Consider the following 16,557-nt stretch of genomic DNA (forward strand, 5'->3'; position numbering starts at 1 on the left):
CTGAAGAGTATCAGACATGGAGATGCAGAGTTTGGAGTTTGCCCAGCTGGTTTTCAGTCTTGCTTTGGTCCAGTTTTTCCTCACAATGCTGTTTTCCCTACGTTTTAGAATGATAACATATATCCAGTGCCATTATATATTGGAAGCATGTGATCAGCTTTTTTATTTTGATTTTACAGGGGTTACAGTTAAGAGACTGCGTGAGTCTCAGAAGAGATTTTGGACATTTAAACATTGTTGAGACTGTGATGGACTATGGGGACTTCTGAAGTTGGACTGAATGTGTTTTTTGTTTTTTTTTTATTTTTGCATTATGGTATTGCTATAAGCTTATAAGGGCCAGAAAGTGGAATGTGGTGGTTTGAAAGGAAATGGCCCCCAAAGGGAGTGTCACTATTAGGAGGTATGACCTTGTTAGAGTAGATGTGGTCTTGTTGGAGGAAGTATGTCTCTGTGGAGGCAGGCTTTGAGGTCTCATATATGCTCAAGATACCACCTAGTGTCTCAGACCACTTCCTGTTGCCTGAATATCAAGATGTAGGCCTCTCAGCTCCAGTGTCATGTCTGCCTGCACATCACCGTATCACACCATGAAGATAACAAACCAAACCTCTGAAAATATAAGTCTCCCGAATTAAATGCTTTTCCTTTATAAGAGTTGCCATGGTTGCCTGGTGGTGGTGGCATTTGCCTTTAATTCCAGCACTTGGGAGGCAGAGGCAGTCAGATCTCAGTGAGTTCAAGGCCAGCCTGGTCTACAGAGTGAGTTCCAGACAGCCAGGAATACACAGAGAAACCCTGTCTTGAAAAACCATTAAAAAAAAAAAAGAGTTGCCATGGTCATGGTGTCTCTTCACATTAATAGAAACCCTAACTAAGACATACAGTGATTCAGAAATATAAGCCAAATAAAATAAATCTTTTCCTCCCCCAGCTTGCTTTGGTCATGATGTTTCATTACAGCAGTAGTAACCTTAAGACATCCTTCCTTATTTACTAGTTTGCTTATGTTTTATTGTAAATTTCTCACCTGTGCTGCTCCTGATAGAACAAAAACACAGGAAAGGGACATTTGGATGCTTGCTCATTACCCATTTCCTATGGGCCTGAAGCAGTGCCAGGCACACAGTAAATACCCAAGGGTGTTATGTGAATGAACGAATGAATAGAAGATTGTCTTGTTAGAAGGCGTTTTGGAGGAAGACATATCTAGCATCAATTCCTGGTTTCATTAATCACTCCTTAGGGTCTTTGGACAAGTGACCTCCTTTCTCTGAGCCTCCATTATTCCATCTGTCACGGGGACAAAAGATCTAAGTCTCTTGCTGGGCTCCTGTGAGGAAGATGAATGTTCACTCCTTGGATGTGTCTTTCTGGTGTGTGTGTGTGTGTGTGTGTGTGTGTGTGTGTGTGTGTGTGTGTGTCTACCTGCGTGCTCAGTTGAGCATGTGTACAGTTAGCACGGAGGGCTGCACTGGGGTGGTAATGAAGTCCTTTCCCTTTAGGGTCTGCAGGCATCTGAGGTAAAACTTCCCGTGCAGGGTTCAGACTGGCACTTCAAGCAAGTGGTAAGGGTGGGAACGGTTCAGTCTGTCTGTGAGGACGCTACTGGTGGGGGCGGCCAGATAAGCAAACTGCTCTGGGACCTGGTGGGTGCCAGGAGCCTCCTGCTGCCACTTGTGTCTGTGTGGGAGGCCAGGAGATAGCAGCGACAGGGGGCTGTTTGACAGAGCTGAAGCAGCGTGGGAGATGACCAACAAGACACTGAGGAAGTGTGGCCATCCAGGTCCCCCAGGAATGTCGCTACAGCAGCCCAGAGCAAGCCAGGCACAGATGGCAGGGTACCCAGGCGGCCACCTGTCCCGGCACCAGCCACCCACTCCTCAGTGTGCTCACGGGCCTGTGAAAGGGGCCCTCAGGCAAAGCTGTTTGCAGCAAAAATCCAAGCTGCAAGCAATGGAGGCACCCAGCGTGGTGAGGCAGATGGCAGCCTGGAGTGACACCGGCTGCCAGCCAGGGAGGCAGGTGCTGGGTTCAGCAGTCATGGGGCAATTTGATGGGGAGGAGGATGTCCCTGATCCTTCTGTCTTCAGGTCTGTGAGGTCCAGGTGAAGGATGGTTCTGCCGACCCCATTGGAGAACCACTCACCTCCAGGCTGAGTGGGCTCAGCAAAAGATGCTTTCCTATCTTCACTACTCCCCAACCCCCCCACCCACCCCTGTTCACAAATTTCTCTTTCAGTCAATCAACAAACAGTAAAGGGAGGGGGGGAATATACCCCAGCTTCAGTGCCCCGTGCCCCCCCCCTCAGTCAGGATCATCAATGATAAGACTAGGGAGTCAGATCAAAGGCACCCTGCTGGGAAGAGGGGCTTTCCTTTGCAAATTTCACTTTGGATCAACAAGCATTTCCTAAGCACCTTTCTATGCTAAACACTGCGGGAACCCCAGCTCTCATCAGCTGGCGCAAGCTCTCCCTGGGTCTAATCAGGATGTGTGTGAAAGCGCAGGAGAAAGGCCAGGCTAAAGAAGAGTGCTCTAATTGTATTAATCAGCTCCCAATTACTTCCAAATTGGTCTTCACCCCTTCCTAGCTCCCCCCCTGGATGACAAAGCTTCAGCTGCCTTCTACCCGGTAGAGTGTGGAGGAATGCTTTCGGGAATCTGAGGGAATCTAGAGTCTAATTAACCTTTGCAATGATTGCAGGACGACTTTGGGTGAGTCACAGGTTTTGTTTTATTATTTGTTTTAATGAATGGGGAGGGCTAAACAATAAATGAATTTTCAATTTGCTACTGTTGGTGTTTAAAAGCCCCCAATGTAGTCTCTTCCAACCCAAGTAACAGACCCACGGAGGCAGGTGAGAGGTGACACTGAGACCACCAGCAGGGACCGGGGTTCATAGAGCAGGTGACAGAGGAATTAAGTGCCTTAGGTCACTCCTTGCCCACCTGCTGGGCCAGGGTAAAAGACTTCCTGGCCCAGCAGAGTAGTAGGCTCAGAGGTTAAGAGCACTGACTACTCTTCCAGAGGTCCTGAGTTCAATTCCCAGCAACCACATGGTGGCTCACAACCATCTGTAACGAGATCTGGTGCCCTATTCTGGTATGTGCAGACATACATGGAGGAAGGATGTTGTATTCATAATAAATAAATAAACCAACCAAGAGATTAAAAAAAAACTATATACAATGGACAAGGCAACCACTGTGGCCACCTCTAGGGAACGGCCAGGTTTACTGCTGTAGGAATAGCAAAGAGTTCAGCTGAACTTCATAGACTGTTAATACTTTAATAATACTTGTCATTCAGTTTCTTTTCCACGTTGCTGGTTTTTCCCTCTGCGTATTCAGCCTGGCTCCCATCTTTCTCAGTTATGTCTCTTCTGGATAGCCATGTCCCAGCTGTATGGCACCCAGTCATCCTGAGTCATCCTTCTGGGCCTAGGAATCTGCTGTGAACTGTAATCTACACTGCAGGCAGGGAAGGATGGGACCGGAAGTGAGGGGTGAGGGGTGGGGTATGGAGAGTGGCCGCTGACTACTGGCTTCCCATGTACCTAGGTGGGAGTTCTGTCTCAGTTTGCAAGGACATGTAGACAAATGATACACAGTTACTAGTCAGAGGAAAAGAGTGGAAACCATTTAAATGGTGGAGGCAGAAGGATCAGGAGTTCCAGATCATCCTTAATCCCAGCCACAAAAGAACTATAAAGCTAGCCTGGGCTACATGAGATACTGTCCCAAAAAACCCACATGTCCCAAACTGGAGGGACAGCTATTTGAGACAGAGCACCATTAAGAATCTCCAGAGTTTCTGATTACTCTGTGAAATAACTTAGAATAGAACATTAATTTAAACGTTTCAACAGACTAGAGGGGCAAAAAAAAAAAAAAAAAAAAGCAAAGAGGTTGGAAGCAACATACCAAAACATTAAAAGTGGTTGTTTCACCGGGTGGTGGTGGCACATGCCTTTAATCCCAGCACTCGGGAGGCAGAGGCAGGCGGATCTCTATGAGTTCGAGGCCAGGCTGGACAGACAGCTTCCAAAACAATACAGAGAAACCCTGTCTCGTAAAAACAAAAACAAAACAAAACAAAAAGTGGTTGTTTCTAGAGAGTCAGGGTATGATTTTGTGTGTATTTCTTTTTCTTTCATTCTTTTTTTGTTGTTTTTTTGTTTTTTGTTTTCAAGACAGGGGTTCTCTGTATTGTTTGGGAGTCTGTCATGGAACTCACTCTGTAGGCCAGGCTGGTCGTGTACTCACAAATATCTGCTTGCCTCTGCCTCTCGAGTGCTGGGGTTGAGGGTGTGCGCCACCAAAGCCCGGCGAGAGTATTTCTTTATACGTTTCTATGTAGTGTCAGCATTCCTCATTTATTCACATTGTTTAAAAAAACAGTAAATGAATTTTACTTTCTTTTTTTTTTCAGACAGCTTCATAAAGCCTTGTCTGGCCTTGAATTCTGATCCCCCCTGCCTCTATTTTCCAAGTGCTGGGATCATAGGTATATGCTACCAACATAAATAGCACATGTCCCCCATCTGTGTGCATGTGTGTATGCATGTGTGCCTGTGTGCATATGTGTGTGTGTATGAGTATGAACACTTGCAAGTCTACCTAGAGATAACATGGGTACCCAGAGCAATATTAAAAATGGAGAATAAAACACTCTGCTACTGTAACCTACAATTTATACAACACAATAAACAGCCAGAGCATCCCTTAAAAGAGGTCAGAACATGTCACTCTGATACTCAAGATCCCCCAAGACCCACCATTTTCCTGACTATAGCAGCCAAACTCTCGACAATAGATTTCAAACCTGCCACAGTCTGACTCCCCTCTGCATCTTTCGCCTCCTCTCCTGAACCTTGACCCTGTTCCTTTCACCTTGGTCTCCCCGCTGAACGCACACCCACCTCAGGGCATTTGTACACACTTCATCTCCCCTACCTCTGCGATGCTTTTCCTCTATCGCCACAGAGCGCAAAGGTCATTTTATCAGTGATCTCTGTCTTTACAGAGGCCACTGTCTCCACTTTCCCCATTTCCTCCATCACATTATCATATCTCTAAGTTACAGAATGGACCTTCCTGTGTTTGTGATCTCTCTCTCTCTCTCTCTCTCTCTCTCTCTCTCTCTCTCTCTCTCTCTCTCTCTCTCTCCCTCCCTCCCTTCCTCCCTCGCTCCCTCCCCCCCTCATTATAAGAGCTGTCGTACCTGGCACATAGAAGATGCTTAATATATATGCATCAAATGCCCAAGTGAATGAATATATTAGGTGCTAAATTCCAATCTGGCAGACTGAGATTCACATTGCTGCTCACGTGTATTAGACAGACAGTAACGCCAAGCTGCCCGCCCTAGAACATTCAGCCAACATTGGGCCCACTCAAGAGAAATGACTTGCAATTACTGCCAGGGCTGATGGGAGCTAGCCAGGAGGAGAGGGAGATCAGAGTGCCCAGGCAGAGTGGCACAAGAGCTGCCATCAGCAGCCCAAGTTCCTCTGTCATGATCTGCCTTCCAATGTGGGATAGAACACCAAATTCCCATCAGTCTCCACAGCAGCTACTCTCAGTGCTCAGAGCCTGGCAGTTTAAATGTCCTTTCTCTCTATCTCTTTGTTATGATTAGATATTCCTTGAAGAGAAAAAAACGGCATCAGGAAACCAATTGCCCTGCCCCCACTCCCTGCCCGTGGCAGACAGCAGACTCCAGCATGTGGGCATGGTACCCACAGATGATAAACCACGGATACGTTCACAACCCCGTCCATGACCCCATTCACCTGCAGCGAGTGTCCAAGCAATGCTGCCTGGAGTCACAGAGGGGAACCTTTTTGATCTTGCTAAGCTTTATCGGCTCCTAAAATTCAAGGACAAGCTGATAGCATAAAGCATAGCCTCGTATTCTTTGCCTTAGGAAAGATAAGAAAATTCATCTGAAGCTGTTTTAGACTTTTCTGGAACTGGGGCACCCTATGTCCCTCTGTCTGTATGGGAACTCAGGACTCTTAAGACGTGTGCAAGTAACCGTGGTGAGCCAGTGCAGCTGGTGAATCCTTCCTTCCCTCCTGTCCACTTTCTTTCTCTTGTGGCAACTTGACCTCCAATATGGGGCTCACCTGTGGCCATGATTTTATCCAGAGGGTGCCTCTTCATGTTATTTAGAGACATTTCCTCCTCTCTCTCTCTCTCTCTCTCTCTCTCTCTCTCTCTCTCTCTCTCTCTCTCTCTCTCTCCACTCTGGCTGTCCTTGAACTCACAGATCCACTTGCTGAGATTAAAGTAGTGTACTTATCTGTATTTTAAAAGGGGTCCTTTGAAGTCTAGAGAGACTTCAGCTCGAAGAGGGAGCTTTGGCTTCGAGGAAGGGGCAGCCTCTAACACTTATGGAGTATAAGACAGTCAGTAGGAATACTTCCAAAGCTTGCTAACACCAACAACCCCCCCACCAGTCCATGAAGGGCCAACATCATCAGGGAGGCCTAAATGCCAGCTCACAATCAAGGTCCTGTGCCTCTGTCTTCCAGACTCACAGCATCAACAGGTGGAAATATGTGAAAAAACAAAACATGTAAGCTTGTTTGTGCTCAAAACCAAGATGCATACCTCAGTAGATCAGAGGCTTGACTATATATGGCTGGAGAGATGGCTCAGAGGTTAAGAGCACTGGCAGCTCTTCAAGAGGTCCTGAGTTCAATTCCCAGCAACCACATGGTGGCTCACATGGGATCTGATTCCCTCTTCTGGTGTAAAGGTGTGCACAGATCAAGTACTCATAAGCACAAATAAATAAATAAATAAATCTTTAAAAAGTGTGTGTGTGTGTGTGTGTGTGTGTGTGTGTGTGTGTGTGTGTGTGTGTACACTCTTGCTAGCCTGTCTTGGCTAGCCTCCAAGCTGTGGTCCTCCTGCCTCCTCCTGAATTCTCAGGGTTACAGGTGTGTGCCACTGTGTCTAGCTACTTGCTATTTTGAGTGTCCAAATGCGCTGCTTAAGGAGCTCAGTGCCCAGCAGTGGGTGGAGACAGCTGGGAGACTAGTCTTCTTAGATATGAGAACTTAAAGCCTCCCACAGGAGGTGGGGGGCACAGTCAAGTCACTAAAAATGAGGCTAGAGAGAGAGGGTTTCTCACCTGGGAGAGAGGGATGCAAACAGCAAGACCCAGTCCCATGGCAGGAACATGTGAGAACATGTGAGAGGAAGCATCCTTGGAGGAGAGTGGGCAGCTGCACACACAGCTGGGCGGGGACGTGCTCCCATGCTCACCCCACACCTGGATGCTTGGCTCTGCCTCAAGGAACCAAGGACCCAGCGAAAGGAATCGCCCAAGAATCCACAGGCGCAGAGGAGGGACTGGGGAGTTTTAAAACAAGGTGCCCAGGAGGAAGATGAAATGACAGCACAGAGATACCCAAGGACGGTAGAATTTTCCAGAACAGAAAACCTTTTAAAGACCCTCAGATAAAAAGTGCCAAGCAAAATAACCAGAAAGGCAAAACCATCTGTGGAAAGCTAAAGGTTCCCTTTGCCTCCCCAGCAGCTGTCTGCCTTGGTGTGCTCTGGTTCCATTCTGACCTTGGGGAAAGGAGAAGCAGTTCTCGGTCCCACATATCTGCTACCATGTCGGAGGCCTTATCACCCCCCACGGAATGATTTACCTTCCCGGGAGGGGGGTCAAGCTGGACCCACAGAACACTGGCACCAGAAACGACTGGGTGGTAGCATCATGGCAAGCTGTGACTGCCCTCAGTTGCCCCCCATCTCCCTCACCATTGGCTTATCCGGCCTCAGGTGTTTCCCCATCGGACGGGGGAGGGGATGACACCCGCCAGAGGGGGATGAGAAGGGGGAAAGGAATGGAAGTGGCTTACAGTGTAGTGCCACATGTTCAGAGGACACTCAACTCAGGTAACTACTACTACAGCTCCCCAAATGCCACATGTACACGCTCACAGGGAGGTACCTATGGAAACCATAGGCCCCTGAAGCACCAGAGCAGGGCTGACTCTCACCTCTACACCAGTGAGGGATGGGCGGGCCAGCAGGATTTCTTTCCCGCCCTTCTCCCCTAGACATCCTGGGCAGTCCTCCTGGGAACCTTCCCTGGTCAGCCTGGGCGGTCCTCCTCAGGACCTCCCCTCTGGAGAAGTTCTGCCAGCACCCCAATGCAAGTGGACCCTGCCCCGCCCAAGCCCCGCCCACCTCAGGACCCCTACCTCTCTTTGCTCACTGCAGATCTTACACAGCCACAGGGGCCGCTTCTGGCCGGGGGAGGCCTCGATCCCGCATTTGGTGCAGACTTTCTACGAGAGAGAGGACACACATGTATCAACATTTTGGCTGCTTTCTCCTGGGCTGTGGGGCCAGAGCAGTGGTCGCCAAGGGATATTCCAGCATCTTCTAAGAGTATCGTTTGCTTTGAGTTAAGGGCAGGGTTCCTCAAAGCACAGTTAACCTAGGAAACTTTGGATGCCTGTATAATGTAGTTGTCTCACTGATGGATCTCCATGTTACTGACTGTGCATCCCATAATTCAGTTCTGTGAGGGGCCACGTCAAAATCAGCTGGCAGATCTCCATAATGGCAGCGTGTTCAGCAGCAAAGAACTGGAAATCAACCAAATGCCTAATACCTGGGGAGGATCCAGACAAACAGGACAGATGAAGATACTGCCTTCCTCCAGTAGACTGTGGCTACCTGCAGATGTGGGCGGGAAATATGGTCCTCTCCCAAAGAAAGAACACACTCACTCAGGAGCAGGCCAGAAATTCCCACATGTGCCTGACGGGTTAGGACAGCGTAAGCGTGTGCCTGGTGTCACGTTTCTCATGTAAGGGTTCCAGGACCTCATCAGAAAGCGGTAAGCCCACTGCGCAGGTACGAAGAGAGGGGTGTGGAGACTGGAGACCTTGTCCAAGGTCTGTAGCAAAGGAGAACGGGCTGGGCAATGACTCTGGAGCCCTCCTGTTGTTTCCTCCAGACAGAAATAGCCGGACTACAGATTCCAGTGCTTTTCTTCTGCTGAGTTGTTTAAATCCTAACATCTAAACACACACTTTGCTTTCCTGAGAGACACAGCAACAAGCAATGGCGGGGAAGGCCAGGATAAACACTGGGAGGCAGAGGTGGATTTGTTGGGACTGAGGTTGGTTCCCAGCCTACCAGGGGTGTGTGATTCAGCGATGAGGCTTTTTATTGGGCAAAGGGAGGGTACAGAGACTCCTGTCCCTACAGGGTGGGGATTTCTACTGAGAGAAGGATATATCTGTTGTTTGGCCTTTCCTGCAGGCTGCCAATTGAGCAAGAGACACATCTCTCCATGGAGAGGGAAATGTCACCAACTTGGCTTCTCCAAGCATGTGTCACCAGCCTGATTGGGTGGCTGAGCCTGTGCTCGGCAGGAGTGGCGGGAGCCAGCACACTCAGAAGGGAAGCTATGACACATTCGTAGGGGCATGGATTGGCTACCATCCAATGTCACCTCTCTGGTTTTCTAAACAAAATGGAATCTGCCCTAAGGTCCTGTCTCTGAGCTGCCAGGAAGGTCCTCTCTCAGGTCCCAGGCAGCACAGGGGTTCCTAACTGGCTCTCAGGAAGGTGCTGAGTTTACAGTATTTGTGGTCAAGCACATGAAGGCAAGGTCTCCTCAGAGAGCTGCTGACTGCTCCCTGGTGGTGCCCTCAGCTCTCAGGGTCTTTTGAAGAGAGAGGCAGCTACCTAAGTGCCAGCCCTAGCTTTGGGATCTTTGCAGGCTGGGGACAGTAAGCTTCTCCAGGCATTGACAGCTCAGCTCCTAGACCAATGGTTCTCAACCTTCCTAATGCTGTGACCCCTCTAATATAGTTCCTCATGTTGTGGTGACCCCTCCTCTCTACCATAAAATTCATTGCTACTTCGTAAGTGTAATTTTGCTATGTTATGAATTGTAATACAAGCTGTGTTTTCTGATGGTCTTAGGTGACCCCAGCAAAAGGGTCATATATCCCCTAGAGGGGTTGCGACCCACAGGTTGAGAACCGCTAGACCACCATCTCTAAGATGGGCCTCAGAGAGCCCAGTGGTCCCTGCTGCCTTCTTCCCAGTTCACCCTGTAATACAGAGGGCGCTGCCCTCCTCCAAGGCTGTTGAGTGAGACCATGCTCTTGAAAATCAGGTGTGATTAAAATAATGAGCCATTTCCATTTCCCTTTATGAGTTTGGTCTTTGTTTTCAGATTCCAATACAGAAAATTAAGCAGCCAGTATTTAAAAAGAACGAACGGAAGAAAGGTTGTGCAAGAAGGAGTAAGCCAGCCTCTGCAACTGGCAAGAGGAGCCTGGGCCTGGGGTAAGCCATTGGCTTCCTGCCCAGATGGGCTTCCCATGGGCAGCATTACCGTCTGCAGTGCAACACTGGCTTCTGGGCCTGGCTGCCTCATGCAGCCTGCAGCCTGCAGTCACATCTGGGATAACGACATCACACCTGACTCAGATCAGAAGCGACAACACTTAAGCCTTCAGACCACACGTCCCGTGTCACTCTTCTCAAGCCATCTGTGCCTCCCTTTGCAGATGTGTGTTCCAGCCCCTAGAACACAGGGAAGGGGCTGACTTGGGGCCAGTAAATAGGACACTGGCTTTGGGCATGCCAGAAACATGCGGTGCCCTTTGGGGGCAGCCTCGGACTTTGGACTTCTCTAACCTGTTTTTCCTCCCTCTACGTACGTCAGTACTAACAGATAACCTGTGCCCCATTGTGAAGATGAAGGAAGGTTCTTAGCACTACACATGATGAAGTCCTTTGCCAGCATATCTTTTTCAATAAATGATATATTTAGTACAGCCCCAATCCAACACACACCCTCATCCTATCTTTTACCCCCACTCAGAACTCCCTCCCCAGGAATTCCAGATGATTTTAAACCTGTAAACCCCCTCCATCACCTCGTCATGATCCACTAGCCTACCCCATGGGCCCTATAGCAGTGTCCCCCATACCAGCCAGGCCCCCAGTTAGTTCATGACACGTGGCCGACTGATCTCTGTAAGACGTCATTTCTCCTACCTCCGCCAGCACAGGGCCTTCAGCGGTTCCCTGCTACATCTGCATGCTGCGGGGTGTTCAGGATGGGCCCCCTCTCCCCCACTGGCCTCTTTTCTTACCCGTCTGCAGCACTCCAGCTACGCTGGCCTTCCTTCAGTGCCTAGTCCTTGCTCTGCCTCTGCCCCGGGTCTGTCTAAGCTGTGGCCTTGATTGCGGTGCCTGTGACCACACAGTCTTCCTCACTGGCCTAAGTGTCCCTTAGCAGAAGCACCCCTTCTTCAGGCGGGCATCTCTGCCCCAGTAGAAACTCCACGGCAGGCACTTGCCTCTTCCTCCCTCAAGGTGATGCTTCCATCCTCTGCTGTGTGTGATGCACTACTGTCACCGCCCCACCAGACACCCCCGTCAGACAGGGCACAGGCCATGTCTACTGTCGCCTGCTTCAATGGCCCCAGTGCCCATCACGACAGTCTGTAGAAAACATGAAGGAACGCGGGGGAGCCCTCTTCAGTGAGATGTGGTCTCCCTTGGAATATGCCAGAGTGCGGGGAGCGAGACGCAGGAACCCACATTGGGCAGCAGGAGCCAGGTCCATGCACAAGTGGTGCCGAGGAGGGGACACGGGGAGGTCAAACGGGAAAGACACCAGAGGAGGAGGCATGGTAGGCTGTGGGGAGGGGTTTGTTCTTAAGGGATGAAGCATGACTCCAGCAGGGCAGGCCTCAGAAGAGATGACACAGAGCATCCCTTGCTGAGGTAGGTGGCAGAGATGCCCATCTTACCTCACAAGAGCACTCCCATGGTGCATCCTATAGGCTGCCTATGTGTATAGTATCTGTTCTGAGGCTGAATCCGGTGTTTCCCCAAAAATGTCCCCTTAATGCTCACTTCAGTTATGCCAAGGAAGCCAATGCCACATGTCCCCTTCTCAGACCAAGAAAGCCTGACAAAAAGGCCTTCAAGGGACAGGCGTGGAGTTCAAATGGCAGAGCGCTTGCCTATCACCCAGGAGCCTTGGATTCCAACTCCAGCACTGCACAAACCAGGGCTGGTGGAACATTCCTATAATTCCAGCACTTGGGAGGCAGAGGCAGCGGGGCCGGGGGTTTAGGACCATCCTCAACTATAAGGTAAGACAACTCAGGCTACACAAGACCCTGTCTCAAAAAAAAATTAAATTGAAAATTAAAAAGGCACTCAAAGCTGGGAAGAGCAACACCCCGTGGTGCCTTTGCCTAGGTCCCTGTGGGTTTCCACTGGGTGGATGACACGCTAATCCCACTGAGGTGCTTGCCCAGCTGCTTGGAGTGGGGAGCTAGAGGGGGCAGGAAGGAAAGGAAACCGCTCAAGGGCGGGTCCTCCTTCTCTCAGAATAGCTGTCTGGAACCATTTGGAATGGGGCAAATGGCCACACACCCCTGGAAGGACCTCAGGACCTCTAAAGACTGTCATTCACCATATGGAGAGTCATATTCATGGCACACGGTCAACCCAAAGGGTGGAGTCACTTCAGGGTCTCTACTCCAGGAGGTTCAAGCGACCTAAACCGTGCTGCCCAAATGACAGTAAGGACAGCTAGCATGCATTGTTTTGTTTTGTTTTTTAGACATAAGGTCTTGCTTGGTTGGCCAGAATGTATCCAAATCCCTCCTATGTTGGCCTCAAGAGCAGCTGGGACTACAGGTACAAACCACTTAGAATGTTCTCTGATAAGTATTTGGTGCTACAGTATATGATTAATATTGCATACACGGCATTGTTTTAGACATTTTGAGTAGGTAAAGGCATTTGCTACTAAGCCTGATGACCTGAGTCCTGTGCTCCCAGGACCCACACAGTAGAAAAAACGAACCAATTCCTGAAAGTTGTTCTCTGACCTCCACACACATGCTGTGGTACAAATGCATCCCCACATATATGAGCACGTGCACACACACACACACACACACACACACACACACACACAATGTTACAAAAGTAGGCCACAGTCATTTCTCAAAAGATCCAATGCATTGAAGCTGATGAATGAGATGGCTTCTTCTACGTAGGAGTTGTGCTGCAGATGACCCTGATACAGAAGGGTTGTCCATACACCACGATGAAGTAGGGAAAAGTAGCCACGCAATGTGGTCTCAGCACGTGGCCAGGCCACATGAAGTGTGAGCCTCCAAATGAGCCACTTACCCACATGCTGTGTCTGATGCTTGAAATCAAAGTCACAAAAGATGACTAAATCATACTGTGCTTTGGGGAAAGCCATACCAGCAATGAAAATGATGACGATGCAAATAGAAAAGGTGACAAAAATACTGACAAAGCTGTATAGGTAACGAAATGGAATGACACACACAATAAGTTAAAAAACACCTTGTAAACAATTGGCATAGCCTGAAGCAGGCAAGCTATTATATAAATATGTATGTGTGTGTAATGGATTTAGAAGTCTATCTACACACAGAAGACTTCTGGGGAGGTATCAGTCCAGATGTAAATCAAATAGTGCTAACTCAAAATCTATTTTATTTTACATTGTGCGTGTGTGTGTGTGTGTGTGTGTGTGTGCGTGCGTGCGCGCACACGCGTGCACCTGCACATAAACCAACCAGCACACATGTGAAAGCCAGAGGGCAGTTTGTGGGAGTCAGTTCTTTCCTTCTGCCATGTGGGCTCTATAAAACAACCTGTGTCAGCAGGCATGGAGGCAAGTGCCTTTATCTACTGAGTCATTCTGCTGGCCCTCAAAATCTATTTTAAATATATAAGCAGTAGGGCTTGGGCTACAGCTAAGTGGCAGAGCACTTGCCTAGCATGTGTGATGCCCCGAGTTCAGTCCCCAGGACCAAGATAAACAGAATTCCTCTCCATTCCTCCCTCCCTCCCTTCCTTCCATGTTATGGATGGAGTCCGGGACTTCATGCATACTATAGTGGTAGGTGCTCTATTACTAAGTGACATCTCTAACCTCAGAATTCCTATTTAAAATAAGTCTATGCTATCCAGGCGGTGATGGCACACACCTTTAATCTCAGCCCCTGGGAGGCAGAGGCAGGCAGATCTCTGAGTTCGAGGCCAGCCTGGTCTATAGAGTGAGTTCCAGGACACTCAAGGCTACACAGAGAAACCCTCTCTCAAGAAACATCACCGTCTATATTGGATGCTTTGGGAAAAACTTGTTCTTTACTTCCTCAGACCTGGACTTGTGCAGGCCAGGGTGAAGCTAACAGCGCACGGCAGTAGAGACTGATTTACTCTTTAGCTGAGTCAAATGAAGAGCCAGGCCAGGTGAATCACTGGGCCATCAACCCCACTGATTGCAGGCCTAGCCTTGCTTGATCCTCAAGTCCTTACCAGCTGGGCCTGCAGCTGCACTACCAGCTTTGTTAGGCAGAGGAGCTGAGAACAGCCTGCTGCCACAGATTCAGTCCTAGGACCCTAGGCTCCACTGCCAAGCAACTGAGCACATAGTTCAGATACTGATGTACGTGTTATAAATTCTTAAACACTATGTGGGGCCTACACTGACCAGGCACTGAGGGCACTGCCTTATGTAGACTCATTTAATTTTCATAGCATCTCTGTGAAGTCAGGATATGGGATCCTGTCTTATGAACCAGGGACAATCTGAATAACAGCCATGGGGAGTAAGAGTGTGAACTTTGTTCTTTCTGAGACATAAGATGTTGGTTTTGGTTTCAGCTAACAGATCTTTTTTTGGGCAGGATGCTTTTCTTACAACATGGACCCAACTCCACCTTCTCCGACTAAGGCTGGCTCCCCAGATCCCACACCTCATCCAGAGATAGATACTAACCAGTTCGAGCCTCTCACGGGAGAGAGCTCAGCCTAGCCCTTCCCACTCACCAGGACATAGCTCAGGCAGTGAACAAGGCTAAAAATCTAGATTCCAGATCTTATTCTTAATATAGTCACAAACAGGGCCCAAAGGAACACAGCCATCACTGCCTGGACAAAGACAGAAGCCCAGAGGCAGTTGAAGAGGTCCTGCAGAAGGGTTTCCTACTCTGATGTCCCACTGGAGAACCTGTAGTTCCTTCTCCTTTCAGGTAGGAGATCAACCAAGCAGGCCCCCTCCATCTGAGCCACCCATACTGTAGGGACCACATGCAACTCCCAGACCTGTGCCAGCGCCCCTACTCCTGATGAACAGACACCATCCTGCTAATTTTAGGACTAGACTTCCAAAACCTGCCTCTCTCCACCTGTCACTCACACAGTCACCACGGTGTCCTCAGAAGCGGGGAGGGTTTGAAAAGGCAACAGTGCCAGCTCTTTATTATCCACACAACCCATAATAAGAAGTCATGACTAGATTTGGCTTCGGGTTGTTTCTGTGCCTGTGTTGTGTTGAACATCTGACCAGGACATCGAGATTCTGAGGCCACAAACACCCTCTTTTTAACCTTTTCCGGTCCCACGAACCCCCTCATTCCATTCCAGACTGAAAGATTGAATTTAGGGATTCTGTCTTCTTTCTGGTGGGCCAGAGAATCAGGGAGTGTGCAGTGAGGGGACAGGGGACAGGGGTGGGCAGTGAGGGGGCAGGTTTATATCATTATCAAACAACAATATTTTAAATTTTCCTCTAGCATGGGAAAAGAATATGGAAGGTTCCTATATACTGACAGCGACCCCATTTGGGGTTTGAACAGTTAAACAGTACTGCTCTAGAGCTTCCCAGAAGGAATAAGGGCTCAGTAGTCCCCGGTGAGGAGCAGCTGGGGGGATGTGTGTGCTTTAGACATCAAAGGGGGTGTGCCTGAGTCTCAGTGTGCATAGAGGGGGAGACAAGCTATGACAACGACTCCCCAGGGGTGAGCAAGGACTGGAAACCAACATATATGCACAGGAGCATGCCACCCTGGATTCCTGAAAGCCAGCCCCCCAGACTCCCTTGAGTCTGATGTATGTAGCACCGGGCCCCTCCCTGTGCCAAAACCAACCAGCCTGGCGAAGGTAAAGCCTTCCTGGAGGGCTCCTTGCAGCCCCAAAGGCCACTTCTTGCTTCTTTAATCTACTTGCCAACCGAGGCACTTAGAACTGTTCGGACCTGAGTCACTCACACCCTGTCTGAATCACCAGAGGACTAAGGCTCAGCTCAGTCTCCTCTGGGGACCAGCAGTGGCAAGCCACTCTTCAACCCAGTTTCAGCTTTGCAAATCAAATCACTTCCAGGCCTGGAGGCAGTGAGGAGAAAGCAGGCCTGGGTGATGGAGGAAACCGCCTCATATCAATCTCGTCCCCTGCCATGTGGTTACTTAGAGTTACAACTCCTAACAATATAGCCACCATTTGTTAAGCACGTATCCCATGCCTGGCGCCACGTTCAACACCCAGCATACATTATCGTTATCAAATTGAATCTTAGTGACTTTGGAGGGAGGCTTTAAGGATCTGACTATCTCAGATGAGGAGCTGAAGGCCTCAGATGAGACGCTGGGCTGCTCAGCCAAGCTCACACATGGAGGAGAGGGCAGAACTAGACTGGGACCCTGAGACTC

At 49.2% G+C, this 16,557-nt stretch overlaps 1 protein-coding gene across 1 annotated transcript in view; it reads right to left on the reverse strand.

The window, feature by feature from the left end:
* Window positions 1-16,557, reverse strand: part of Rph3al (rabphilin 3A like (without C2 domains)) — a 133,609-nt gene that overhangs the window by 43,633 nt on the left and 73,419 nt on the right. The window contains 1 exon segment of the mRNA XM_040749163.1: window positions 8,233-8,319. Coding sequence (XP_040605097.1) covers window positions 8,233-8,319 — 87 coding nt within the window.

This window comes from Mesocricetus auratus, unplaced genomic scaffold, assembly GCF_017639785.1.
Source record: "Mesocricetus auratus isolate SY011 unplaced genomic scaffold, BCM_Maur_2.0 Super-Scaffold_100007, whole genome shotgun sequence".
Classification (NCBI taxonomy): Eukaryota; Metazoa; Chordata; class Mammalia; order Rodentia; family Cricetidae; genus Mesocricetus; species Mesocricetus auratus.